Source organism: Parasteatoda tepidariorum, chromosome 3 (assembly GCF_043381705.1).
Source record: "Parasteatoda tepidariorum isolate YZ-2023 chromosome 3, CAS_Ptep_4.0, whole genome shotgun sequence".
NCBI lineage: Eukaryota > Metazoa > Arthropoda > Arachnida > Araneae > Theridiidae > Parasteatoda > Parasteatoda tepidariorum.
This window is the reverse complement of record NC_092206.1, coordinates 94,473,348-94,498,437: the sequence shown is the minus strand read 5'-3', so window position 1 is coordinate 94,498,437 and position 25,090 is coordinate 94,473,348. Positions and strand designations below refer to the sequence as shown.

Below are 25,090 nucleotides of genomic sequence, written 5' to 3'. Positions count from 1 at the left end.
GATTATATGTGTTCACGAAATAACAATTGTAATTAGCCTAATACATCTAATTCATATATATATATAAATAATTGACTATTTAAAGAAAAAAAATTGTTTTGCTTATTAGCCAAGAACAGAAAAAGTAGTTTATACTTGTTCTAAAAGCTTACATGGCCAAGTATTTGTATTGAACATATAAGATATATTTGACTACATAAGTTTTTATTAAAATAGAACAAGTAGTTTAGCTAAAAAAAAGAATAAAAATAAAGTTTTAATAAGAAAATTATTTATACAAATCAGACTTATTGAGTAAATCTGCGGCAAACTATTTCTATAAAATATTATCTACTATTTCTATATAAATTTATATTGCATTTCCCTTATAAGAAAGTATTCATAGTAATTTTTCATTTGATTTAAGAAAATGATCATGAATTATTTCCAAGAAATGAGACTACCCAATTCCATTCATAATTTGTACCGAATTGAGTAGTCTCATTTCTTGGTATTGAGAAAAGTAATGTACCAAGTTTTTATTAGAAATAAAATTTATTTACATGGTACTTCATATATTTTACAAAAATATATATAAAAAGTTAGCTTTCTGGTGACCAAAGCTTAAAAGTTCTGTCAAATGAAGCGGTGGCTATAAAACGGTCATCGTTTGATATGTCGGCACCCATGACTTTGCCACTGTGACCACACAATGTCTGAATCGGTGTCCATCCAGGATGTGACCAAACCTACAAAATATTTGGAAACAAATTTAATGCTTGACTTCAAGAATTTACACAAAAATCACAAGAAAAATAAATAAATCCCCCTCCCAAAAAAAATATTGTAGTGTGTCCACCACTACAAAAGTTCAATTCCAATTCACTAGTATATAAGACATGTTAACTCAATTCTATATTGGTGTACCTTTCTATAGATGAAGGTTAACATTGTTGATATGACTCTCCCCACAAAAATCAGGGGTCTGTCCAAACATTTTGTGAAAGGTCTGTTCTCGTAAAATTGTGAAAAAATTACTCATAATTTGTGAATATAAAGTAAACGCTAAGTCACATTCTTTCAACTAGGGTCTGGCTTTTGTAAATTTGTGCAAATAGGGTCCTGTTATTGCAAAAAACTTTTTCAAGGAGTTTTTAAATTGTAAAGAGATACAAGATTATGCTCAACACTGGAAAATTATAATAAAAAAAATTAAATTTTAAAAAATAAACAGCAATTGCTGCTACTAAATTAGAGATACAACATACAAATATTTGGAATTTAGCCAGTACAGCTGAAGACAGAATATTCATTTCGTACGAATAAAGGAATAAGCGTTTGACGAAGACAAAACTTAGTTCGTTTACAATTGTCTTTCACCCCCCTTCCCAGGAAGGGCTTATTCGATTAACAAAACAATAATGAAGATAAACAAATTTGTGAAGGGTCCGTTTTTAAGTTAAAATATTTTGTGAAGGGTCTGTTTTTATGAAAAGATATTTTGTGAAGGGTCCGTTAACGGACCCAAATTTCTTCTAAACAGACCCCTGATGAAGGTTGACATTGTTGATATGACTCTCCCCACAAAAATGGTACATTAGTATCGAAACTAAGCTAGTGGTACGTCAAGATCATCTGAATAGTTCTCATTAGAATAACCACAATAACTGAAAGTGATTTCCAGTTCTGAATTGAAGAAAAAAAATATATTTGCAAAAAAAAATGCTTTAAATTTTTTCTTCTTCTTCTTTTGCAATCATGTGCCATAATGATCAAGAGTCAAAGGACTGGAACCTAGTTTCCTATATTCGCTGAGTATTGCAACTGATAAAAAAGTATTCAGTTCTAAAATTATAACTAGTGATAATTATAACAACAATTATAACTAGTGGTTTACAAAATAAAATTTAAAATGATTTGTACTGAACTTAATAAACATACTTACCTAATAATTAAAAGTGATGTAATATAGAGATACTATATTCATTTTAATGCTCGTGAAACGAAAGCATCATTTATAGATAGAAAAATTTATAGCAATGAAAATCTGCAATTTTTAGATTCAGGTAATCCAAGTGGATATCAGTTCTATTTAACTCAGAGACTTTTCAATATTTATGAAATCTATTATTATCTTTATCACTTCCCACTGTTAGAATATTATATCACAAGCAATACTTATACATATATTCAAAATATTATTTTAAACATCTTACCTTTAATGAATTATCATATGACGTTGATATTAAATAATCTCCATGAGTTTCTAAAATCGAAACAAAAACAGCATGAATTAGTTTTGAAATGTCAAATTAGTGATAATAAATGCGTTAGACGGAAAGCATGAACACACAATCATGGTTTCATTTATTTCTGTTTTATGATGACTTTAATACTTCAAAATTTTAAAACAAGATATTCAGCAAATGATTTTTTTTCTATTACTAAAGCCTTATAAAAACTCTGAACTAAAAAAATAACATTTTATATTTCTTACATTCATATTTTTCAATGCATCATCTTTTTTTAAAATTGAGTTTTAAAAAAAAATCATGACATAGTAAATTCATTTCAATGTTAGATCCCCCCCCCCCATCAGAACAATTTTGTCCATCTTCCATTGAAACCAATTTTGTTAAAAATGTTAAGTTACTTTTTTAAAAATTTTTCTCAAAGGCAAAATATTTCCTTCGTCATAATATTTTTAAATTCATTACAAATGAATTAATTCTTTTGAACTAACTAGAGAAAATCAACTAAAATGGGCTAATTTAGTTATAAACTATTATACTTAGAAATGATTGCTTTTTTTCAGAATATTTGAATAGTATATTTAGTCATTTAAAGCATATATATAAATATTTTTAGTAATACCTTCTCCTATTTTTAGTAATATCTGCATAATATTTTTATAATTTTTGAAATTCATTATAAATGAGTAAATTCTTTTGAAAACATGACATTACTAAAGAAAATCTACTAAAAAAGAGTTTACTACTACTAATCTACTAATTTAGTTATAAATTAATTATATTTTAAGATGATTGCTTTTCTTCTGGGTATTTGAATAGTATATTCAGTTATTAAAAATGCATATAAATATTTTTACTAATACTTTATTCTTTATAATATTCTTTTAAATTTTTCTAATTCATTATACTTCAATCAATCCCTTTGACAAGGGGACATCACAAAAGAGAATGTACTAAAATGGGCTAGTTTAGATGAAAAAGAATTATACTTTGAGATGATTGTTTTTTTCTCCTGAATATTTCAATAGTATATTCCATAAAAAGTATATCAGCATTTTTTGAAAAGACATAATCAGAAAAAAAAAATTCTTAAATATGTTTTTTGAAAAATACAAATGTCTTATAGAAAAACTTATTTTGTTTTAAAAAGAAAAGAAACTTGTTTTTAATTTAATAATTATTTTCCCACACATTAAATACCTCAGTAAATAACAGAATTTTTTTTTTCAACACAAAGGGAGTAACAGTTAATTATGCAGGTTATAAGTTAGAATAATAAGTAATGGATTTTAAAAAAGAAAAGAAAAAAAAAAGCAGGGTCATTAGCTTAGACGTATTGTTTGAAATAAAGAAAAGTTTATGTATGTTTTAGATTGATTTATACAGTCATTACATTGTATTAATATGAAATAATGTACATATACATTAACAATATTTTTAATACTTAATTTTGAATAATGCAATTTAGGAAGTTACAATAGTTTATAAAAATGATATTTTTCTAGTGCAATAACATTTTTCAAGCAGATTATAATAAAGATTTACGAAGAATAGCTGTAAAATGAATGGCTAACTTTCTAATAATTATAGCTACAAAATTCTGTTGTCAACAATCAATTTCCAATTTAAAAATTCATATTGATTATAATGTTAAATAAAAAAAAATGAACAGTAGTTTACTTTCAAAGAGCACTCTTGAGACTAGGTTGGTGTGAACAGAAATAGTATATTCACATTTCTGTCTCCGCAAATCCCATATCTTTGTAGTATTGTCAGCACTGCCTGTTGCCACCTGATACCTTAAAACAGAGATTCAATAACTTTAAAATAATTTTAAAATATTCAAATGCTCATGTAGTAACCAGTTTTTTCTTTTTCTATTTTTTTTTAAAAATATATAACCAATAACTCAATAATTATCTACTTAAATTAACTGAGTTTAATGGCCTAGTAAATGTTTGGTTATTTATAGGCAAGGTTTATTGAATTAATTACTTTTTATCAGTTGAAATTAAAGTAGTCAACAGTAAATGCTAAAAAACATAGAAACAGAATATCTACCAGAGGTAGACTACTTGATAGAAATTCTAACATCATTAGCTCGTACATTGCTATATTTTATTAAGACCTAATAGAGTAAGAAAATGAAATGTTTTACTTTAACTTTGGACTTTTCTGAGAATATGACTCTAACTTTACTCCATTAAAATTTTTACCAAATCTTAAGAAAGTTTTAACATTATTACATGTATGATTAAAATGAGAGAGTTGCCATTTAAAATAGTATTTTATGCTCAGATGTAACAGCTGAAGAAATAAATGCTAACAAACATATTTTTACAAAACATTCAAAATGTACAATATTACTATAAAAGTTCAAGATACAAATATATCAGATGAACACTGGCATATATATAAACACTTTATTCAAAAAAATTGTTTAGTGAGTATTCATGTACTAAGAAACTGTTACAAATGATACAAATTCATTTGAATTAATTCTACAATTTAGCTACGTAAATTTGTTTTTAGAATTTATGAATCAATAAGCTTAAAATATAAAAATGCGATAAATTGTCATAATATTCCTTTCACTATCATTTTTTTCACATCATTATACAGCGAAACCCCCTGGAAAGACCACCTCTGTGTAGCGATCTCATCAATTCAAGACCAATTTTGGGAAGCACACAATTTTTTCCATAGATTTTGTGTTAAAAAAACCTTTAGGAGAGACTATCAAAACCTCTTCCATAGACCAGGTAAATCAAAAGCAGAAAAATTTAAATGAGGAAACACGCGAAAAATAAGAGAACAAAAAATATTAACAAAACAAATCATTAGATTTAAATGCATTCAAAATAATTGTGATTGACTCTTAATTAGAGAGCTCAATTTGACGATCTCTGATAATTATCGACAACCTCATGTTGCAGTCAGAGTGCGCTAAAAATGATGCTATCAATCATTTTTTTAGAGCTAAAACTAAGATTTAAAAAATAATATTTTAGAAAAAAACTAAGCATCTCAAACAAGCAAAGCTCTTCTTATTTTTCAAAGCTTACTAATTTTTAATTACACCCCTTAATTTTAGTTGAAGAGGGTGAAAGGAATAAATAAAATGATTTAATATAAAACTTAATTTAAAATTGTACTATCTCTTACCCATTTGGTGAAAAGCAAACAGACAGCACAGAATTTTGATGACCAGCTAAAAACATGATACACCTCCCAGTTCTCAAGTCCCAAATGCGACCAAACGCATCCATTCCCCTAATAAGTAAATATGTACAGAATAAGCAAAATTGCAACTTATTTAATCAACTTCACAAATAACTAAAATACAATTGCTGATTTCAATATTTCAAAAATTATAAAAACCATAATTTATGTTGAAATATTATTAGAAAATATTTCATGGATTGAACTCATAATAACACATTTTCCTTTTTAAATTTGATTCCAAAAATGAAACTGGCACAGTATACTCTCGAAAACCTTGTTATGTCAACCTAATGTTAAATTGAATTCCTATGTCGAAGGGTTTCTTCTCAAAACCTTGCTATGCTGAATTTTTTTCGAAATAGAAAATTAATTTTTTCACAAAAATCACATAGTAAGTTCCTTGTAAAGCGATTCTTGTCTATTTAATGTATAATTATTTACGTCTAAACTTTTAAAATAAAATTATCTATGTCTTATTTAGACTTATAGTCAATTATCATGACATGCATATTTAATAGCAGTCATTCTTATGTTTCATGACTCTACTTTTTAGAGCACATTCAGGGGTCTGTTTAGAAGGTCTGTTTAGGGGTCTGTTTGTGAAGGATCCGTTAACGGACCCTTCACAAATTATCTTTTCATGAAAACGGACCCTTCACAAAATATTTTAGCTTAAAAACGGACCCTTCACAAAATATTTTGACTTAAAAACGGACCCTTCATAAAATGATTTTTCTTTTAATCGATCCTTTCACAAATTTGTTTATCTTCATTATTATTTTGTTAATCGAATAAACCCTTTCCAGGGCAGAAAACAAGAAAGATGGATGCAAACGAATTAAGTTTTGTCTTCGGCAGATGATTCTTCCATTATTCGTCCGAAATGAATATTCTACGCTCAGAAGTATAGGCTAAATACCAAATATTTGTATGTTGCATCTCTAATTTAGAAGCAGCAATTGTTGTTTATTTCTTAAAATTAAATTTTTTTAATTATAATTTTACAGTGTTGAGCATAATCTTGTATGTCTTTACAATTTAAAAACTCCTTGAAAATTTTTTTTTTGCAATAACGAACCCTATTTGCACAAATTCATAAAAGCGGACCCTGGTTGAAGGAATGTGAGTAATTTTTTCACAATTTCACGAAAAACGGACCTTTCACAAAATGTCTGGACAGACCCCTGACATTTAGTTCTGAACTTGTTACCTCAAATTCTTTTGAGCGGCCCTTCAACTTTGAGAGTATACTGTAATAAAATGGTAAGTCATTAAATGTGATTCAAACTCTAAATGTTTCAACTCAGAAAATAAAGTTAATAAATAAATACATAAACACACAAAAAAGCAAAAGTATACTACAAAAAAAAACTATTCATTGCATAGAATTGTGTTTTATATAAATACATTTTGTAAACAGATTGCAATTTTTTATTCATGTAAATAGTTCTGTTCCATTAACATAGCAAAACTTGAGAGAAAAAATAGTGCTTGAAGAATAATAAAAATTTTCCAACCCTGTAGCTAATAGAGAACCATCACATTGAAAACTCGCATCATATACTGGTTTGCTGTGACCCTCTTGGTGAAGTATTTCTTCTTTTACTTCCAAATCCCACAACCTCCAAGAATTATCAAATCTGAAATATAAGGACATAGTGATTTTAAAAGACCACTGCTCTAAAAATAATTGCAACTTCTATTATAATATTTAATGATAATAAAACAATCTTAAAGTACATATGTGTGTTAATTTTATTGTTTTTTGTTAAATAAATTGCAAAATAAAAGAGATATATGAGGCTGATGTCTAAGGTGTTACACAACTAATGGACACAACTATGAAGGATGATATAATATGTGAAATTTTTTTAACGTACAGTGAAACCTTTCAAATTTCCCTAAGAAGTTAAATTGGTTAGGAGTGTTATTAAATTCCAAACTAAACCATTCATAATTGGAATTTTTTAAGAAATTTTTTATTTTATGTATTAAAATTTTATTGAATTAATAAAATAATATTAAAAGCTAACCTAACACCTTTTGTGAGTTGACCATAAGGGAAAACTATTCAGGTTACTTTTTTAACAAATAGGCTAGAAACAACAATGCTATACTTTAACATACTTGGGATTTTATGTTAATTGAAAAAAACCAACAGATAAAAACAGCATATTTCAGAAAAAAAATTATTAAAAATTACAAAAGTCTACAGGATTCAATCAAAATATGATAAAAATTGAAATTCAATAAGTTAAATAAGTAAATATTTCGTTTAAACATTTAACTTACACACAAGTGACTAGAAATCGACCAGAAGGGTGGAATATAATTCTAGATACCCGGTGAGGAGCATGGCCTTCTAAATCAGCTATGGGTTCATCACTGAAAAAAAATAAATTATAGAAATGTAAGCAAATTAAATCTTTAACCTCTATACATAGTAGAAAATTCTGCATTGTTTACTCATAGACAAAAGACAAATCAGCAAAATATGAAAAATTGACAGTTTGTTCGTATGTATGATTATTATTTATTAGGATTGGTTGAATGTAATTTTTTGGTGCACAAAATAGGTTCTTAGTTTAATTTGATTTCTTTACTATGAAAGACAAATATTTAGCATTCACCATGCATAATTAATAATAAGTAAGACAATAAGCCAGCAGGGATATAAGAACCATTGCTTGAAAAACACTAGGGTGCCTCATTTTTCAAATTTTTTTTCTGAAATAAATGTAACACCCAGAAAAAAAAAGCCATTACACATGGATATAAATTTTTGTAACATCAAATAATATCTTTCTTGGGGAGTGCTGTCGCACTAAATTTGTAAATAATTTTAGTTAGGTAAAACTTGTTACATATTTGAGTTGGGAAATGTCTCTAAAGGCTTATTCCTCAAAATTGAAGTTAAATATCATTAAGGGGAAACATCTTTATAAGAATCTAGGATATCTATAAGAAATTTTCAGTTTTATCACTTTATAAAATTAACCTAAATAAACATAACCATTTCTAAAACTTAGTAGGCATTAAGCTTATTCCCTGCTGTGCACATTTAGTCTAATCTCTTACATTTTATTCAGTTTATCCCATTGTCTTGAAAAAGATTGATTTCTTCTTAAAAAATTAACCCAAACTTGAACTAAAATGACTTAATATCTACTTTATATTACACAATAAAAACCTTTTAGCATAAATCTTTTTAAAGCTACAATATTATTCGTCAACTAGGTAATTATAGTTTTTTTTGAAATATTGCTTTTGGAACTGATATATTTCAAGTTGTAAGTTCATTTTTGAAAATGTATGATAGTTATATTGCTCTCAGAACTGTAAGCAAGACAAATCATGGTTATATGCTTAAAAAGCGACAAAAAATTATAAATACCCTGATTTTGAGTATTTGTCTCAGACAGCGGAAAGTAGTTGGTAGTATATTTATAAAGACCCTATGCACTGGGTATTTACCTGACTCATATCTATATGAGACGATCTATTAAACGTTTGCCCAAAATCCTCTATACTGATGCTTTTTTTTATAAAAATTATTATTTGATTTTTTCTACTGACATTGAACATTATTATTAATAAATATTGATAAAATTTATTATTAATAATTGATAATAATCATCATAAAAAGTATTAATGATATCAATAATGAACATTATTAATAATAAGCACAAGAGAAAGTAAAATGAGTGTTTCCCAAAAAAATATTTATATGAATATGTATTATATATATTTAAAATATATATAGAATAATGCACTATGTATATAGAAAATGTAAATGCCCAAAAAACATTTGTCATTTTATACAATGCCCAGAAAAAGCATGTAATAATTTTCATGTTTCATACTTTGCCTTAAAATATTGCATTCAATTAAAATATTGTATTCAGGCTTTGTATTTTCTACAATGTAGGCAACATATATAAAACACTTAAAATCATATAAGACATTTGAAGCACTTTTATTTTAACTGAAGAAAGTAAGAGCAGTACCTTTTTAGATCCCAAAGTTTAACTGTGCCATCTGTAGAGCATGAAGCCATGTTGACACTTGTATCTGATTGGGTCAAAGTTGCTTCAGGATGAAACACTATGGCACCAACATTACAATTGTGACCTATAATAGACGGAAGAAGAAAAAAAAATTCCTTTGAAGTACATTAAACATCTTTAACAAACAACCCTACCCAGAAAAATTTTATGGGTACACCACCTTCCCACTGCCTATTTCTCTGCCAAGAAAAAAAAGAAATAGTTTTTAAAGTAAAACATGCAGTTTTTTAAATTTTTTTTTTTTTATACTGAGCATAGTCAGGATCATACACTGCCTTGTTTTAAAATATAAATGCAAAATATCAAAATAAATATCTCCAGTGTCAACATCCTTAAATGTCTAGATTTCAAAAATCCATATTTAAAAAATCTATATTCAAAAATTAATAAATAAATAATTTGTTTAAAAACAACAAGGCCTACATAAAGCACAATAAATTATAAGCAAAAAAAAGAGAGAGACAAATAGCATGAACAGTGCAGAGGAATAAAACAGAGCAGGAATTTTAAAAATAAGGAAGAGGAATATAAAAGGGCAGGGCACTATAAGTTTTTTAAAGGGCATTCATTAAAGTCCATAAAAATTTATCAAAATGTGTAATATTATGCAATAACTGAATTTGATTCTCACCAATTTTTAAGTTACCCTCTTATACTATTTTATATGTATATTTCAAAAAATAATTATCTCTTATTATCAGAATAAGAGAAAAATTTGTAGTTTATAAAAATAATTGAAAACATGCTAACAGATAATCTCTGGGCAAAATTTTATTTAAAAAAGTAAACAAAAAGAATTTATTAATTTATAAACAACTTGAAGGATCGTCATGCAATTTAAACTGAAAATTAGGAGAAAATAAGCCTTTTTTTAAAATAAATAAGTTGAAAATAAGCCTTTTTTTTTAAAAAAAAGTTTTTTTATTTAAAAAAAAAAAACTAAGACCATTAAAAATTTGTTAATATATCACCCCGAAAAAAGAGATACTTATAAAAGTTGAAGAATAATCCTAACAAAGTAAATATTTGCAATAGTAATCAGAATTAAACCTATAAACACATACAATTTTACCAGTGAGTAATTATTATTTAAACAGTGAATTATTTTTCCTTGAAAATGGAATGTGAATAAAAAGGTAGGGTTTCTAAGGGATGGGTGACTTATTTTTACAAAACCGACAACGAGGGCGCATTTATAGAGATCAAAGGGCAGGCAGGGAGGAACACCCTTCTAAAAATGTTTAGAAAGAACACTGAACAGACTTTGAGGAAATTAAATAAACAATAATGATTAAATGTGACACAAAATCTCCAAAAAGATTTGAAGAAGAACATTTTTAGATTTTAATTTATTTTTCAGTTCTCGCTTGGAGAATATTTATAACTATAAATAAAGTTCCAAATATAAATATGCATCATGTGCACAATTAAATTTATTTAAAAACACTTATATAACATGTTCACTATGAATAATTTTTATTAAAAAAAATTTACACAGATAATAAATACCTCTAAGAGTCCTAATTAATTCACAATCTGGAACTGACCATAGTTTACAGAGACCACTCCTAATGGGGAAAAAAAATACAAATGAAATATCAAAAGGCATCCCACATATCCAAAGGCATCCCCCTTTAAGCATTAGTTACAATTTTTTTTTTTCTTTTTACATTATGCTGTGGAAGCTTATTTGCAAAAAGTGTTTCTTGAAGGAAAAGTTTCGTATAATTTTACCTAGAATTCAAATACTTACAGGATCAAAGTATGCATTGATAAATAAAATAAATATATAAAACAATAACTTTAACTTAATCAATTTCAGTCATTTAAAGTCATTATGAACTTTCAAAGGTTTTATTGAAATCGTTTTTGACAATAAAGGTCTATTATAATTTTAAAGCTTTACAATCAAAGTTTTTAAAAGTGCTGTACAAGAAAATTACTTATCAATTAGATACTTGCAGCATTAAATTATTAAAAGTGTCTATTCGAATTACAACAAAATTTGTACTACTGACTAAAGGGCAATTCATTCATTCACAAATGTCATGTTTACAGACTTTAAAAAAAGCATAAGACTCAGCTTAAAAAAAGCTCTAAGAATTTTTGCTGAAAAAACTCTTGGTGTATTTTAACCTTACTTTAATTTTTGGTTACTTTTATAAGATTAAAAAATTTTAAAAAAATTAAAAACTGGGTCTTATGGATATAACACAATATAATACATTTCTAACAGCCAGTCTTAAACTTAAAAATTTAAATTTCAAAAAGTTTTTAAAAATAAAAGAAAGTATAAATAACATAACATGAACAGCAGCAGTTTGTAATTTAATTTCTTTCACAACAACATAATTTTTTTTTTACAAATTTTTTATTTAAAAAGATATATAAATAGATAAGTTCAAGCAATCAGCAAAATGCTTACAAAGTCACTATTATTCCAAAAGAAACCAAACTAAAATTGTTTTGTTTATCACAGATATGGGCAATTTTAAATGAAAATAGGACCATCATTTTTAAAGCTAGGAATATGTAAATTCGAAAATGAACATTTCATATTCATAACGTTTTGAAGTGTTAGCATATAAAGTTTTATAGCAGGATGAAAAGGCTGATTTCAATGAGTTATAACACAGTAGAGAGTCAAAAACATTTTACAGAAGTGTGCATTTTTTTGAACATGCACAAAATAAACAATATGATATTTTTTCCAAAAAGGAAAAAAAAGAAGAAGAAAAAAAGAAAGAAGCATTAAATTTGTTGACTTACCATGATGCAGTGGCTAACATTTTAGAATCAGGACTGAATTGGCAAAAGGAGAGAGGTCTTTTGTCACCAATTTGACTGCAGTTTATGTTTAAAGACTAAAAATATAAGCCATAATTACAATAAACATTACACAAAAAAGTCTTCTTTTTAACCTAAGTTATTAAGATTATGGAACCAAGAGAATGCAATTAAATATAAGGTTACAATTTCTTAATACTGGGTGTTGATAAAACTTTTATACATTGTAGGGACACTAGCCAAAAATATGTGATTTTGGGTTTTAGAGACATTAAGGGTGAAGTTCATGTGACTAAATCTCATTGAAAAGAGCAATGATATACAAATAAAAGATGAAAATTAAAAACAGTTAAAGTTATTTTATATAAATGTATCAAGGAAAAAAACTATCTACTGCACTTTTTTACAAAAACAGAAGATACTGCATTACTATGCTAACAAAATTCATCAAACAAATGGAATGCATTCTATATCTATGACTGAGCAAGACAATAAAAAAAAAAAAATGCTTGGGCTAACTTTTTTTCTCTTTAAAATAAAATGATCTGACTAGTCCTGCAAAGCAGAGGTAAAGATGATTTTAATTTACTGTATCTTTAAAATAATCATTAAAAACACACAATGATTAAGATAATTTGCAATGACTTTAAAGAGATTTTGAATAGCAGAAATGAAATCAGAATCACTTTAAGGGAATAAAATTATTTTATACAACGTCATAAAAAGCTTTAAAGGCAAAGAAGCAATATGGAAAAAGTGGGATGTAATAACTTTATCAAAAATCTAAAATCTGTCCCAAAAATCTTAGTTTGGATTTTTGATTTTTAAACATAATTTAGAAATTTTCGATATAACATGATTCAAAATGTTCAGCATACCCTCAATTTCTTGTACTGTTCCTGTTTCTTAGCATTCTTTAGTGAATCTGGTTCTTGTTGATCTGTTCTTGCAACTGCAAGTCTTTCTTTAGCTCTAAAATGAAAACCATAATAAAATATTGTAACAGTCAAGAATTTTTCGCAACTAAATAAATAAGAAAGGGAGTAATTAATCCTCTTATTTGCACAGTAAATATATGAAGTTCAAAAAGCCATAAATAACACTTTTCAAGTATGACCTTCATTACAACAACCTTATCATTATAAGTAATAATGATAAAGAAAAGGTAACTCTATTGATGCAATGTTATTTAAATATTATAATATTGTTATTTCCTATTTCCAAAAAGAATCTCTTCCAAACAAGACTTAAACAGCAAGTAAAGAACAAGAATTAATATTGTGCACCCAAAAAATAAATAAATAAATTAATAAAATAAAATAAATAAATGGTTGCATAGCATTGTTTTATTTCTAAAGGTTAAAGTAAGTTTTTAGAAGTAATTTTTCTTTTGATGTTCACAAACAATGAACTAAAAGCATTTAAAATTGTTCCTAAAATAAATAAAGATTGACATAACACTTCTAGAATCTTATTCTGTTAAGAAGACTATAAAATATCCATGACATAGCATCCAAATTAACAAAGCTATTGTAATTAATTTTATTGGTTAATTTTATAGGGTGAAAATTTTAGCATCATCTGCAGAAATAATCAGGATATTCTATATGCGTTTAATAAATTAAAACTACATTCACAATCTTAGTACATTTCTTTTCAAAGGAAGAAATAAACGTTTGTTGCCATGCCCCCTTAGAAGTCGGCTGACATTTATAACACCCTCTTTTTTTAAGATTGGAAAAAACAATACATTGTTCCAAGTGAAAGCAATAGAAAACTTGAATATATGCTAAATTACACCTAATTTTAATTTAAATTAAAATGCAATTATTGCAGCAATTTTATGTATCTGGATAGTTAAAAACGTTAACGCAAAACGGATAATTAATATAATTTGGAAAATTGAAAACATTAACAACTAAAATGTGAGAAAAAAACTGAAAATTTCAGAACTGAATTGTTCATTTTTCAATGACTGCCTTGTGCTTGGTGGATTTCAGTTAAAGCTTGAATATCAGTCTTTTTATTCGTCAAATTTAATCTCAGGTCTCCTTTGAAGTAAATGTCCAACCAACCTCTTTGTTTTGTGAGAAGCTGGACGACCGAACTAAATCTTCTTTATACTAAATACGTTGACGGGCAAAGATGAGGTGCGATTCACTGGCTTTCCTTATTGATATTAATTGCAATTTTTTTCCCTTTGAGTATTCATCACCACCGGAGGATTATTGCCCCTAGGTTGGAAACCCCTGGTCTATACAGAAATATAATGTATAATGAAATATATAAATAGAATGTCTTAATATTTGTCTGGTCCAAACTACTCACCTTGGAATGGAATAGGCAGCAATCCACTGTCTAGCTTTTAGCAAATTTTGGGTGCCTTCATGATACCAAGTTTTTTCAGTCTACAATGAGAAAGAGCATCTACATAAAATTACTACAGTGAAACATCTCAGAAGCGACCACTCTCTCTCTATTCCACAGTGAAATGGTCGTTCATGGAGGGTGGTCGTTCTTAGGGGTTATCCCATATGTGACTTCCAAATGTTATCAAAGGTACATGATTTTTTTCGTAAATGATTTTAACTTTAGTCACTGTCATTTCTTTGGTGCTGAAATGCCACTTGTGTGGGCGCCAGGAAAACCGTCAATAAAAATGATATCTACTGATATAATTATGTGTAAAAACAAATTAAATTATGAACGATAGAACTATTTTAAATAAATAAACAATTATGCTTTTTGTTGAAGTTTGCATTTAATTTTATATCATAAAAATTAGTTAGTTTTAAAAATGAGAAGAGGTTTGTTTGTTTTAGATGCTTATTTTTTTCTTAAATAACTTTTTTTTTTAAAAAAAATTCAACTCTAAAAATAAATTATTGATAGCATGGTTTTCAGCACTGCAACATGAAGTTGTAGATTCCTTTCAGAGCTCTCTAAAAAGGAGTCTTACACAAATATTTTCAATACATTTTAATCTACTTATTTGTTTTGTTAATATATTTTGTTTCAATTTTTTTTTTTTTTTCTTGTGTTTCCTTATTTGACCTTTTTTTTTTTCATTTGGTGCAGAGGTCTGCCCGGCTGTTGGGAGAGGTTTTGATGGTTTCTCCTAAAGGGTTTTTTCAACACAAAGTCTATGGAAAAAATTGCATGCCTCCTAAAAATGGTCGTAAATAGAGGAGGTCGCTATATATAAGTGGTTTTTCCTGGAGGTTTAACTGTACTAAACAATTCTCTAAAAATTCAACATCAAAATTCAAAAAAAAAAATTCTAAAGTAAAATGTTTTAATTAAATTGGATAAATATATGAAAATATATCTGTCTGCAGAATAATTTACTACATTGGTGCCTATTTGTGTATCTCTTCATTGGAGTAGATACAATCTATTAAAAACAGAAACTTAAGTTTAAAATAAGATTAAAAACACAAGCTTCTAAAGTAAAATGGATTTAAGTTTTTTTTAGATGCAATTTGTTTATTAAAAGTGCATAGAATTTAAAAACATTGGCAATATTAAATTATTCTCCCCCCAATAAATAAAAATTAAATTTGTTTCATTAAAATGGGAAAATATACAAAATTATGCAAGCGGAAATAGTAAATTTTGAGACATTATATATTCCAATTTTTAAAATTTGTAAACTTGTTTAATTAAAAAAATTTTTAAAAAAAATGCTTCTTCTTAGTCTGCACAAAGAACATTTTTAAGAAATTAAAAAAATAATCCTCATAAAAAGTTTTCGAAAAAAACCCTCACAAAAATTAAAATTCTGACAATTCAAATTTCTTTAAATTTTTGATATGGCATGAAATTTTTACTTTTCTTTCCAAAGATATTTTAAAAGTCTGTATAAAAATCTCTTTAAATTTAAAAAAAAGAAAAGAAATTTTTTGATCACATAACTAAAAACTCATCATCTGAAGAATTTTGCAACTGCTAGCTTAATTTAAACAATTTTCATATCAAATCACTTTGCTGGCTGGATTTGGTTGGCCCATAACATATTGTGCATTGACTTAACTGTTCATCCAAGAGACAATTATATTTTAGTATGTATAAATTTCTAAAGTTCATAATATAGTAGAATCAATTAAAAACAATGCTTTATAGACTATAATACTTAACAACAAATTTTGAATTTCTGTATATTTACAAATGAATTGCACTTCAAACTTCTCCACTTGTTATAGTAAATAAAATTAAAATTTAATTAATAAAATGAAATTAAAATTTTTTATACAGATGCAATTAACAAAATTACTTGAATTTTTTGTGAAACACAAAACTTTTACAAGCTACAAAAAAGATGGAAATAATTACTTAATTTATTTAAGGTACTCATATTTTCGGAAGACAGTTGAATAATTACTTTCATACGAATATTTCTTTTGAGACAAAAGAAAATTGAAATGTTTTCCAAATGGAAATACATACTAGTTTTTCCTTAATTTCTTCTTTCTTTTCTTCTTCTTGTTGCTTTTTAAGAGCATCTTCACCTAGCTTAGCCAAAATTTGTCTCAATCTTTCTCGACGCTCGGCAGGCCCTTCACCAAATAAACCTAAAGAATATAAAAACTTCAGAAATAATGTCCTAATGACATATCATTTATAAAGTTAAAAAGTAAGTGATAAAGATAATGTTTTATTTCCAAAAAAATTTATTAAATAACAAGTTGTTTTTTAATTGTCCAAATGTAAAACATTCAACAGTCAAACCTTCATACCTTAAACTTGATAGGAGAAATGAAAAAAATCATTATCAACTTTTAATTTTTTTATTTTATTTATTTTTTTTTACATTTTTCTAAAAAGTAATTTATTTCTACTAAAATAAAGTATAACACAATATTATTTTTAAAAAAATCCTTAGCTGTTAACATACCAATGTCACTTTCTAAGTGGATAATAGCATTAAATAAGTAATCAGGCATATTTGACCATAATTGCTTTATTTTATGATTAATATCTTTTGAACAGTTGAACTAAAGTCCAGTGCTTTAAAATCTTGATTTTTAAAAGCACTTTTTAAAAATGCTACACACCCTGTTTATTAAAGGTGATTGAAATATTAGTACAGGAAAAGTTAATTATTAAAATTTAAAAAAAATTTCAATAAGAAAAAAGGATCTTATGTTTCAAACAATTAAATAACATTCTCACATAATGGTTCTCCAATCTGTCGTAGATTTGCTTTAACTTCAAAATCATCAGTGGATACATTTATTTGACGAGCCTGTAATAAATTAAATTTTAAAAAAAAGATAAAGTGCACATTCAACTTACTTTAATTAAATCATGAATGATTCTCTGTAAAAATGTTAGATATAATAGAATCAGAATAACAGGGTTGTGTTAAGATTGAGAGTGTATCCATTAATAGGTTTTTCAGATGCTAAGCTTTTCCTAAACCCCATACCCAATTTTAAAAAAATTAAAAAAATAAATTATTTGTTTTCATAAAATATAGTTGTATTCAGGAGTAATATATTTTTCCCCTTTTAAATTGCATGAAGTTAAAATTAAATACATTCTTAAAACTGAATCTCAGCTTTAATAAAAATAAGTTTTAAGTTGATTCACTTAAATTAAGGCTGAATAAGCTAGCTTTTGTTGTTAGCAATGTGAATCACAAATTATCATAAATAATGATTCATGTTTTTAGAGTAAAAATAATTTGAAATGCTTTCAAAATAAAACTTTCACTATAGTACAGATTAAGATTCCCTGGAGTTAAGCAGAGGCTACAATTGAAAGAGCATTCATATAATATACAATAGACATTATCAAGATGTTCTTCAAAATAAAGACTTAAATCCATAAAAAAAAATTTAAAAATACTTTTTTTCTTCTCTCAAATTCTTCCAATAAAAGTTGTTTCTCTTTGTTCATTTCTTCCTCCAGCTCCATGTATTCTGAAAACAAAAATAATCTGCTTCAAATGGTGTTTTTGAATTTTAAAATAAAAGAAAAAGTTAGATTGATGTTGATATGAATAAAAAGTTTTCAGGAGGAAAATAACTGTCAAAGAATCTATGTGTAGGAAAATGTATTATAATCTATAACAACAAAATGTAGAGTTAGTATGACTTATGTTCCTCAGTTTATGTATGATTTTGTAGTGTTTTGTTCAGTAATGAGAAATGATACTGAATGCCATGAGAAATAATACTGAATCCAATTAACATCTTATTTTGATGGTATGAATTATTAAAAATGTGTTTCGCTTAATCTAATAATGTAAAGACACCACAAGGACAATAATAATAATTTTAAAAAATTGGAATTATTTTAGCTTTATTAATTGCATTAGTTATGCTCCTCAGTTTATGCATGATTTTGTACTGTTTTGTTCAGTTCTGCTTTAGTGCTTGTTAATTTTTTTTTGTTGCTCGATATTCATATGGAGTATTTAGTTACCTAAATAATGTAATAAAAACATAGGAAACAAAGGTGTAAAAATATATAACTCGTAAATTTTTTTTATTTTATTTAATAAGACTTTCTTAAATAAAATTTTCCCCATTTTTTACTTTAACTGAATTATTGGATAAAAAGAACAAACATTGAAGGTTTTAAAGTTATCATCATAGCTAAAATGCTGATGATAAATGAATTATTATTAATATTATTTTTTTCACATATTCATTTATTTATTAAATTTTTTTTTGCCTCTACAGGGCATTATTTATAGTTTCTACGGTCATATTTTTCACTTCTTACATTCAGTTTTTTTTTACTTTCATAATAATTTTTTTATGAAATGTGAAAGGTATTTTGCAATAAGTGCTTTTTGCTAGTACTTTAATTTTTTTCTTCATAGGCTAGTATAAAGTTAATATTGAATCTTGGTATTTTAAACACCCTTCCAAAGTGTTTATGTTGACCAGAGTTTTTCCAAATAAAAAATTTGGTTTCGGACAATAAGCAATCTTTAACTTTAAGAATATTAAAAAACATAATACAATGCAATTTTAATGTTTTAGTAGGTTGTAATTATAAAATGATAATTCTTATTCGGTTTTATCAGATATTTATTTACATTTTATTTTATTTATAAATTACATAACTTTTTTAATAATCATGTTTATAAATTCAAGTAACGATTTACATCATTAAAAAAATGCTAAACTTTTGATTGACACTATTTTTTATTTTAAAGGAATTTTTGATGGCTTCTAATATATATATATATATATATATATATAATCTTTAATTAAGCTTTTTTGCATCTTTTAAGGTCATTTTTTAAGAAATTTTACATCATCAGCAACCAAGCCTGTTCATTATGAATTTATAGCTCTCTCTAGAAATAGAAAAAGGCAAGGTAATTATATCTAATAAAGGACAACATCAGTTTTTGGAAAACTTAACTCTACACTTATTTATAGCAAAATTTTAAATGAAAGCTTAAAAGAAAATCAAATTTAATGCTAAAGATTAATAAAGCAAAGCAAAATCTAGATTAAGCTACATAAATAAATCTATAAAATATCAACAAAAAAACATTTAATTTCATGAAAACAAATATGAAAAAAAAATTATAAATATTTGATCAGAAAATCAAAACTAATTTAATTAAAAATTAAGATAAATCACAGTATTCAATACCAAGTTAATATTAAATTAAAATATTACAATTAAAAACTTTTTAGTATTTGAACTACAGTAAATCTATTTTTATATGTCACAATGTAAATAGCACTATGCAAGACAGGAACTAAAAAAAATCTTCATCTTATTTAGAAAATAAATAAATAAATAAACTGAAAAAAAATGAGATAAGATAAACAGTAAATGAGTTATATTTGTATGTAATACATATTTTTGGTTTCAATTTTTAAAAATTTTTATGTTGGAAAAGTAAATACACTTGTCTAGTGCAAGGGCATCTCAGTTGTTCAATTTTTGTATTAGACAGAATTGAAATATACAGTAAGCAATAGTCCTAAAACATTCACAATAATTTTTTTTCTCTATTAGCTAAATATTTGCAAAGTGATAAATTTTTTTTAATTACTTGGTACTTTCTAAACGTAGCTAAATTTAAATTAATGATGACTACTGAAAGAATTTTTTGTTTATTTGAAAATTAATTGAAACTTTTTGAGATTTCTGATTGAGGGAAACATATTTACCTATCAAATCCCTTCGTTTGGAGTCAACTTACTGTAGCACAACATTTCGTAGTCCTGAGCATTTAATGTAATCCTATTTAATTGTATTTTGATTAAATCAAAACGAGTGTATGGTTGCTATATTTTATGAGTGCATGAGTGCACAAACAATGTTTCTAAGAAATTTTAAAAAAAATTGATTCTTTTTTATACAATGTTTTACACGGTTCCCACTCAATTTCAGAAAAAAAGAAAAAAAAATGCCCGACTATTCCAGGTATATCAGGTAAATTTCAATGAAAATAAGAACCATATTTTATCAATACAATGCAATTTTTTATCAGAAAACTTTGATTTTTTAAAATTTATAATGCCAAATAATAGATTTTGTGAGAAAAAAAAATACTATTGAATGATGATGGAGACATGGCAGTTTTACTAAAATGTGAAATTTTTCCAACAAAATTTTTTAATCGATGTTAGAATTATTCAACTCAAATCTCAATAACTAGTTACTGTTATTGGCATTTCTAAAATTGGTCATTTTTCAGGTACGATGCAGGAAGTTTCCAGGTTTCTGTAAAAAAATTGCCACTTTCCCAGACTACTACCTGCTTTTTAGAGTCAAAATAAAATTCCCTGGCAATTCCAGGTTTCTCTTGTTCTCCCTGTCTCACAGGAACCTTGTTTTAGTAAAAATTAATGAGCTATTGTCAGACTAAGGACATTACAGAAGAAAATTGGGAGGAAATAATTCATACTTTTCTTACTACAACAAAATTAACCATAGATGTTGAACATAAAATACTTCATTTGTGACACTTTGTGATAAAATTTCTATGATAAATTTGCTCACACAAGGTCGTCACTGCATTAATTGAATAACAAGTAAAACGCCTCACCCCATTTGGGTATTTTTGGGTTCAATTATGAATGATAGATTTACCTCAAAGGGACATAATTTGTAATTTAATATCATAGCATTAAATGGAGAACAAATGTTGAAAATTAAGTGAAGTAAATCATTCCTGCAATAGCCTGCTGATGTAAGTTAAGGCTTCACAATTTTGTGATCTAGGGCATAATTGTGGCAATGTGATCAGCACTGCCCACAATGCTGCTTTCATTTTCCAGACAAGCTAGCACCCATTGATCTGTTGTCTTCAAGCCGCTATTGTGGTTCGAACCTCAATGACAACTTCAGACATGCCACAGCAGTTTCAGTAAAAAAGTTACTTTGCGTGCAACAAAATTTCAGAAACCGAAATCAATTTCAACCGAAATTTCAAAATTAAAAATTTAACTGTAATAAAAAAAACTTTAAAGAATTATTACATTAAATAAAACATTAATAAAAAAAAATATTAATTAAATACAAAATTTTGAGTTAATTCACTTTAAATTTTAAGATTATTCTATTAGTAGTTTCTAAATGCCACTACTTGTTAAAATCTCCATTGGAATAATTTCTTGTTCAGGAACGAATCTGAAAATTTTAATATAATTTTAAAAATTGTAATTTGGTTTAATACTTTTAATCAAAGTGTTTCACTTGCTTCAAATTGAACTTACCTTTTTTTTTTAAAACAAAACCAAATTAAATAAACTGGAGGGAAAAAAAATCACATTTTAGAAGCAACTTATCTCCATTATACAAGATTTGGTTTCATTTTCCAGAAATGGTAAATAAGTATTTGACCTCTAATTCATTTTTATAAGGTTTCATGAAAAGAAACTTTCATTTTTTTCAATTCTACATAATATTATTCAAGAACCTCAAGAACAATACATATTCAGAAACAACATATTCAGTAGAATAGGTAAAGTTTAATAACTTTTGCACATTTTGTGGATAGTCCCTCAGTGGAACAAATCAAATTTTTGCAATTTTATTGTTAAGTAAGTTTATGAAAGAAAGAGGTGAAAAGTGTATGAAAGTGGCATGTCTGCCTCACTTCTAAATTTTCAGGTAAAACTAAATAAATAACAATAGTTTAAACTTTATATCCATTTAAACAAAATGAGCAAAATTAATTTTTACCATCTCCCACATTAATATTTCCAGATGAAGTGGCTTCTTTAGGTGATCCCATATCATCTTCATCACTTTCATCTTTGCTATCATCACTCTCATCCTCTTTCTGCTGTTCTTTCTCTAATTTTTGACGCTCTTGTTCCTCTAAACTTCCAAAATGGATAATTTTTGTTCTCTTAACATAGGAAAGCTCCTCGTCATCAGACATGATTGAACTCGTTGAAAATCTAAATGAAAACTGAATAATAAATAAAATTGTATGCGTTTAGACAAATAAAATACAAATATAAGCTATCCCTAATGACTATCAAGAGTTAACAGATCATAAACCGCACAGCATGACAAATAACACCTTGATCCAAAAAAAACATTGAATCCACAGCACTAGTTCTTCCACAGCACATATGCATTTCGTTGGTATACGGTATACTATTAACAGGGTGTATACTGACAACGAAACTGTTGTTTAGGAGCTAAAATTTTGTATCGCTCTACGGTTCTTTTCAGCAAAAAAACGGGTCCCAACTATTGTCTTGAGACTAAGATACAGTATAAGTCTGCGCTAAAAAAAAAGATTTGGTTTTAAAAAAATTAATGAAATACTGATAAAACTGTCATTTTATACCACTGCAATATTAGATTTCGATCTGGGATGTCACGAAATTGACGGCAACACTGGTTTGCAATTGAAAGAGTTGCCAAAAAAAAAATAAAAATAACTAGTACATACTGGTAAAAAATCAGCTCCAAAAAATTTTCTGAAATTCTTAAGAATATACAAACTTTACTTTTTGTAAAAGTTATTGTAACTGGAAGGATAAATAGATCAATAATTTGTTAGGGAAATTTTGGGCTGAAAAACTGTGTTCTGAAGAGATATTAGACTCTAAAAAAATTTTGCACCCTTGGCTTATTGTATTTAGTACATTGCACGACACAATGCCATCGACAATACAAGGTTGTTTTGTCATAAGAGATTGCAGGGCTACCATTTAAGTTTTTATTAGAATTAATTTTCCATTGCAAGCAGCAGAGGCATAAAGGAAAATTAATTTCATGGAAATATTAAAGATGCACAGTTATCTAATTATTTTGGTCATATTACATGCAGTACAAATTTGTTATGAGGTTTGGTAACAAAATCTTAATGAAAAGAACGAAACTGAATTTTTTGATTGAATTGCACAATAAGATTATATGTGACATAGATATTAAATTGCCTTATGACATCAGGGGTCTGTCCAGACATTTTGTGAAAGGTCCTGTTTTTTTGTAAAATTGTGAAAAAAACTATTTATAATTTGTGAATATAAAATAAGCGTTAAGTCACATTCTTTCAACCAGGGTAAAGCTTTTGTAAATTTGTGCAAATAGTGTTTTGTTATTCCAAAAATTGCTGAAAACCTTTTCAAGAAGTTTTTAAATTGTAAATAGATACAAGATTCTGTTCAACAAAATTGCTGCTACTAAATTAGAGATGCAACATACAAATATTTGGTACTTAGCCTATACTGCTCAACACAGAATATTCATTTCGGACGAATAATGTAAAGAAAATCACTCACATTTTTAATAATTTCAATTGACATATTTTAAATAACACAACTTAGTAATGTATCACTTTAAATGTGTAACTGACGGTAAAAATTAAATTGGATTTTGATTATTTTTCTTATTCAAAAGAGTTCAAAGTATAATAATATTATTTTTAACTTTTTAGAGAAAAAAAAAACATTTTTATTTTGAACTTTAAAATGCCTTATTTTAGCCTTTTGAAAATCATCAGGTCAATCAAATTGCTGAGTACAGAGCGCTCCATAGAGCACAGCTTGAGAACCCCTGTTTTATAGTGTATAGTTCTTATTTACATGTGCTTGCAAATTTTTCTCAACATAAAATTGCAAGCCCCATGTAAGTATATATGAATTCCAAATATAATTATTAAATTACTTTAATATTGCAGTTTAAAACTCTAGCTTTTTCATTTTTCTGATGGGATAAACCAAAATTAAATAATTTTTTAAAATAGAATTACAATTATAGAAAAAAAAAATTGTAAATAAAAATATGCAATAAAGATAATTCGAACGACATGTAATCAGATAAGTACTTTTAACATTTTCTTTTAGTGTATTAAATTTATAAAATGTACATTAAAAAAAAAAGAAAACTTTTAATTGCGAGAAATCATATTGTCACTAATACATCGACATGGTTAACTTATTCGGATTGATACTTCTTAATGATTAAATTGTACTAAGATACCAATTGAATAATGAAATGACGAAAAAAATATTTGTCGAAAATATTAATGAATTAAAAAGATAATTATCATTAATTACTTGAAATGATCAATAAAAGTGCAGTATACAAATACCGGTTTACATATAATTGTAAATAAACAACAAAACAGATTGTTAGTGTTTCAGATCTTTTAAATCTTTGAATCCGTTATTCTCGTTCTGTATTTTATTGTCCTGAAAATAAGAAGAAAAAAAGTCAACTATCGACGAAACTGATTGAACTGTAAACGCAGTATTCTATTTTGTGAACGACTCTATTTCTTCAATAATTTCCCACTTCATTTAACTGTCTTTTTAATAAATTAACCGTGCCATT

At 26.4% G+C, this 25,090-nt stretch overlaps 1 protein-coding gene across 2 annotated transcripts; it reads right to left on the bottom strand.

Moving 5' to 3' along the window:
• Positions 1 to 515: 515 nt before the first annotated feature.
• LOC107441998 (U4-U6 small nuclear riboprotein factor 60K) lies at positions 516 to 25,070 on the bottom strand. Of its 2 annotated transcripts, none has more exons than XM_043054870.2 (16): positions 24,814 to 25,070; positions 22,478 to 22,698; positions 18,161 to 18,234; positions 17,483 to 17,555; positions 16,757 to 16,881; positions 14,639 to 14,718; positions 13,189 to 13,282; positions 12,293 to 12,387; positions 11,033 to 11,091; positions 9,464 to 9,587; positions 7,749 to 7,841; positions 6,974 to 7,096; positions 5,397 to 5,504; positions 3,912 to 4,030; positions 2,196 to 2,245; positions 516 to 728 (listed from the first exon to the last, which is right to left on the bottom strand). In XM_043054870.2, exons 2-16 carry the CDS (start codon positions 22,677 to 22,679, stop codon positions 582 to 584), a joined length of 1,566 nt encoding a protein of 521 aa, XP_042910804.1. In that variant the 5' UTR covers positions 22,680 to 22,698; positions 24,814 to 25,070; the 3' UTR covers positions 516 to 581. The 2 variants fall into 2 exon arrangements, with proteins under 2 accessions (XP_042910804.1, XP_071035125.1); XM_071179024.1 differs by having other exon boundaries at positions 22,478 to 22,709; positions 24,814 to 24,949.
• Positions 25,071 to 25,090: the final 20 nt, after the last annotated feature.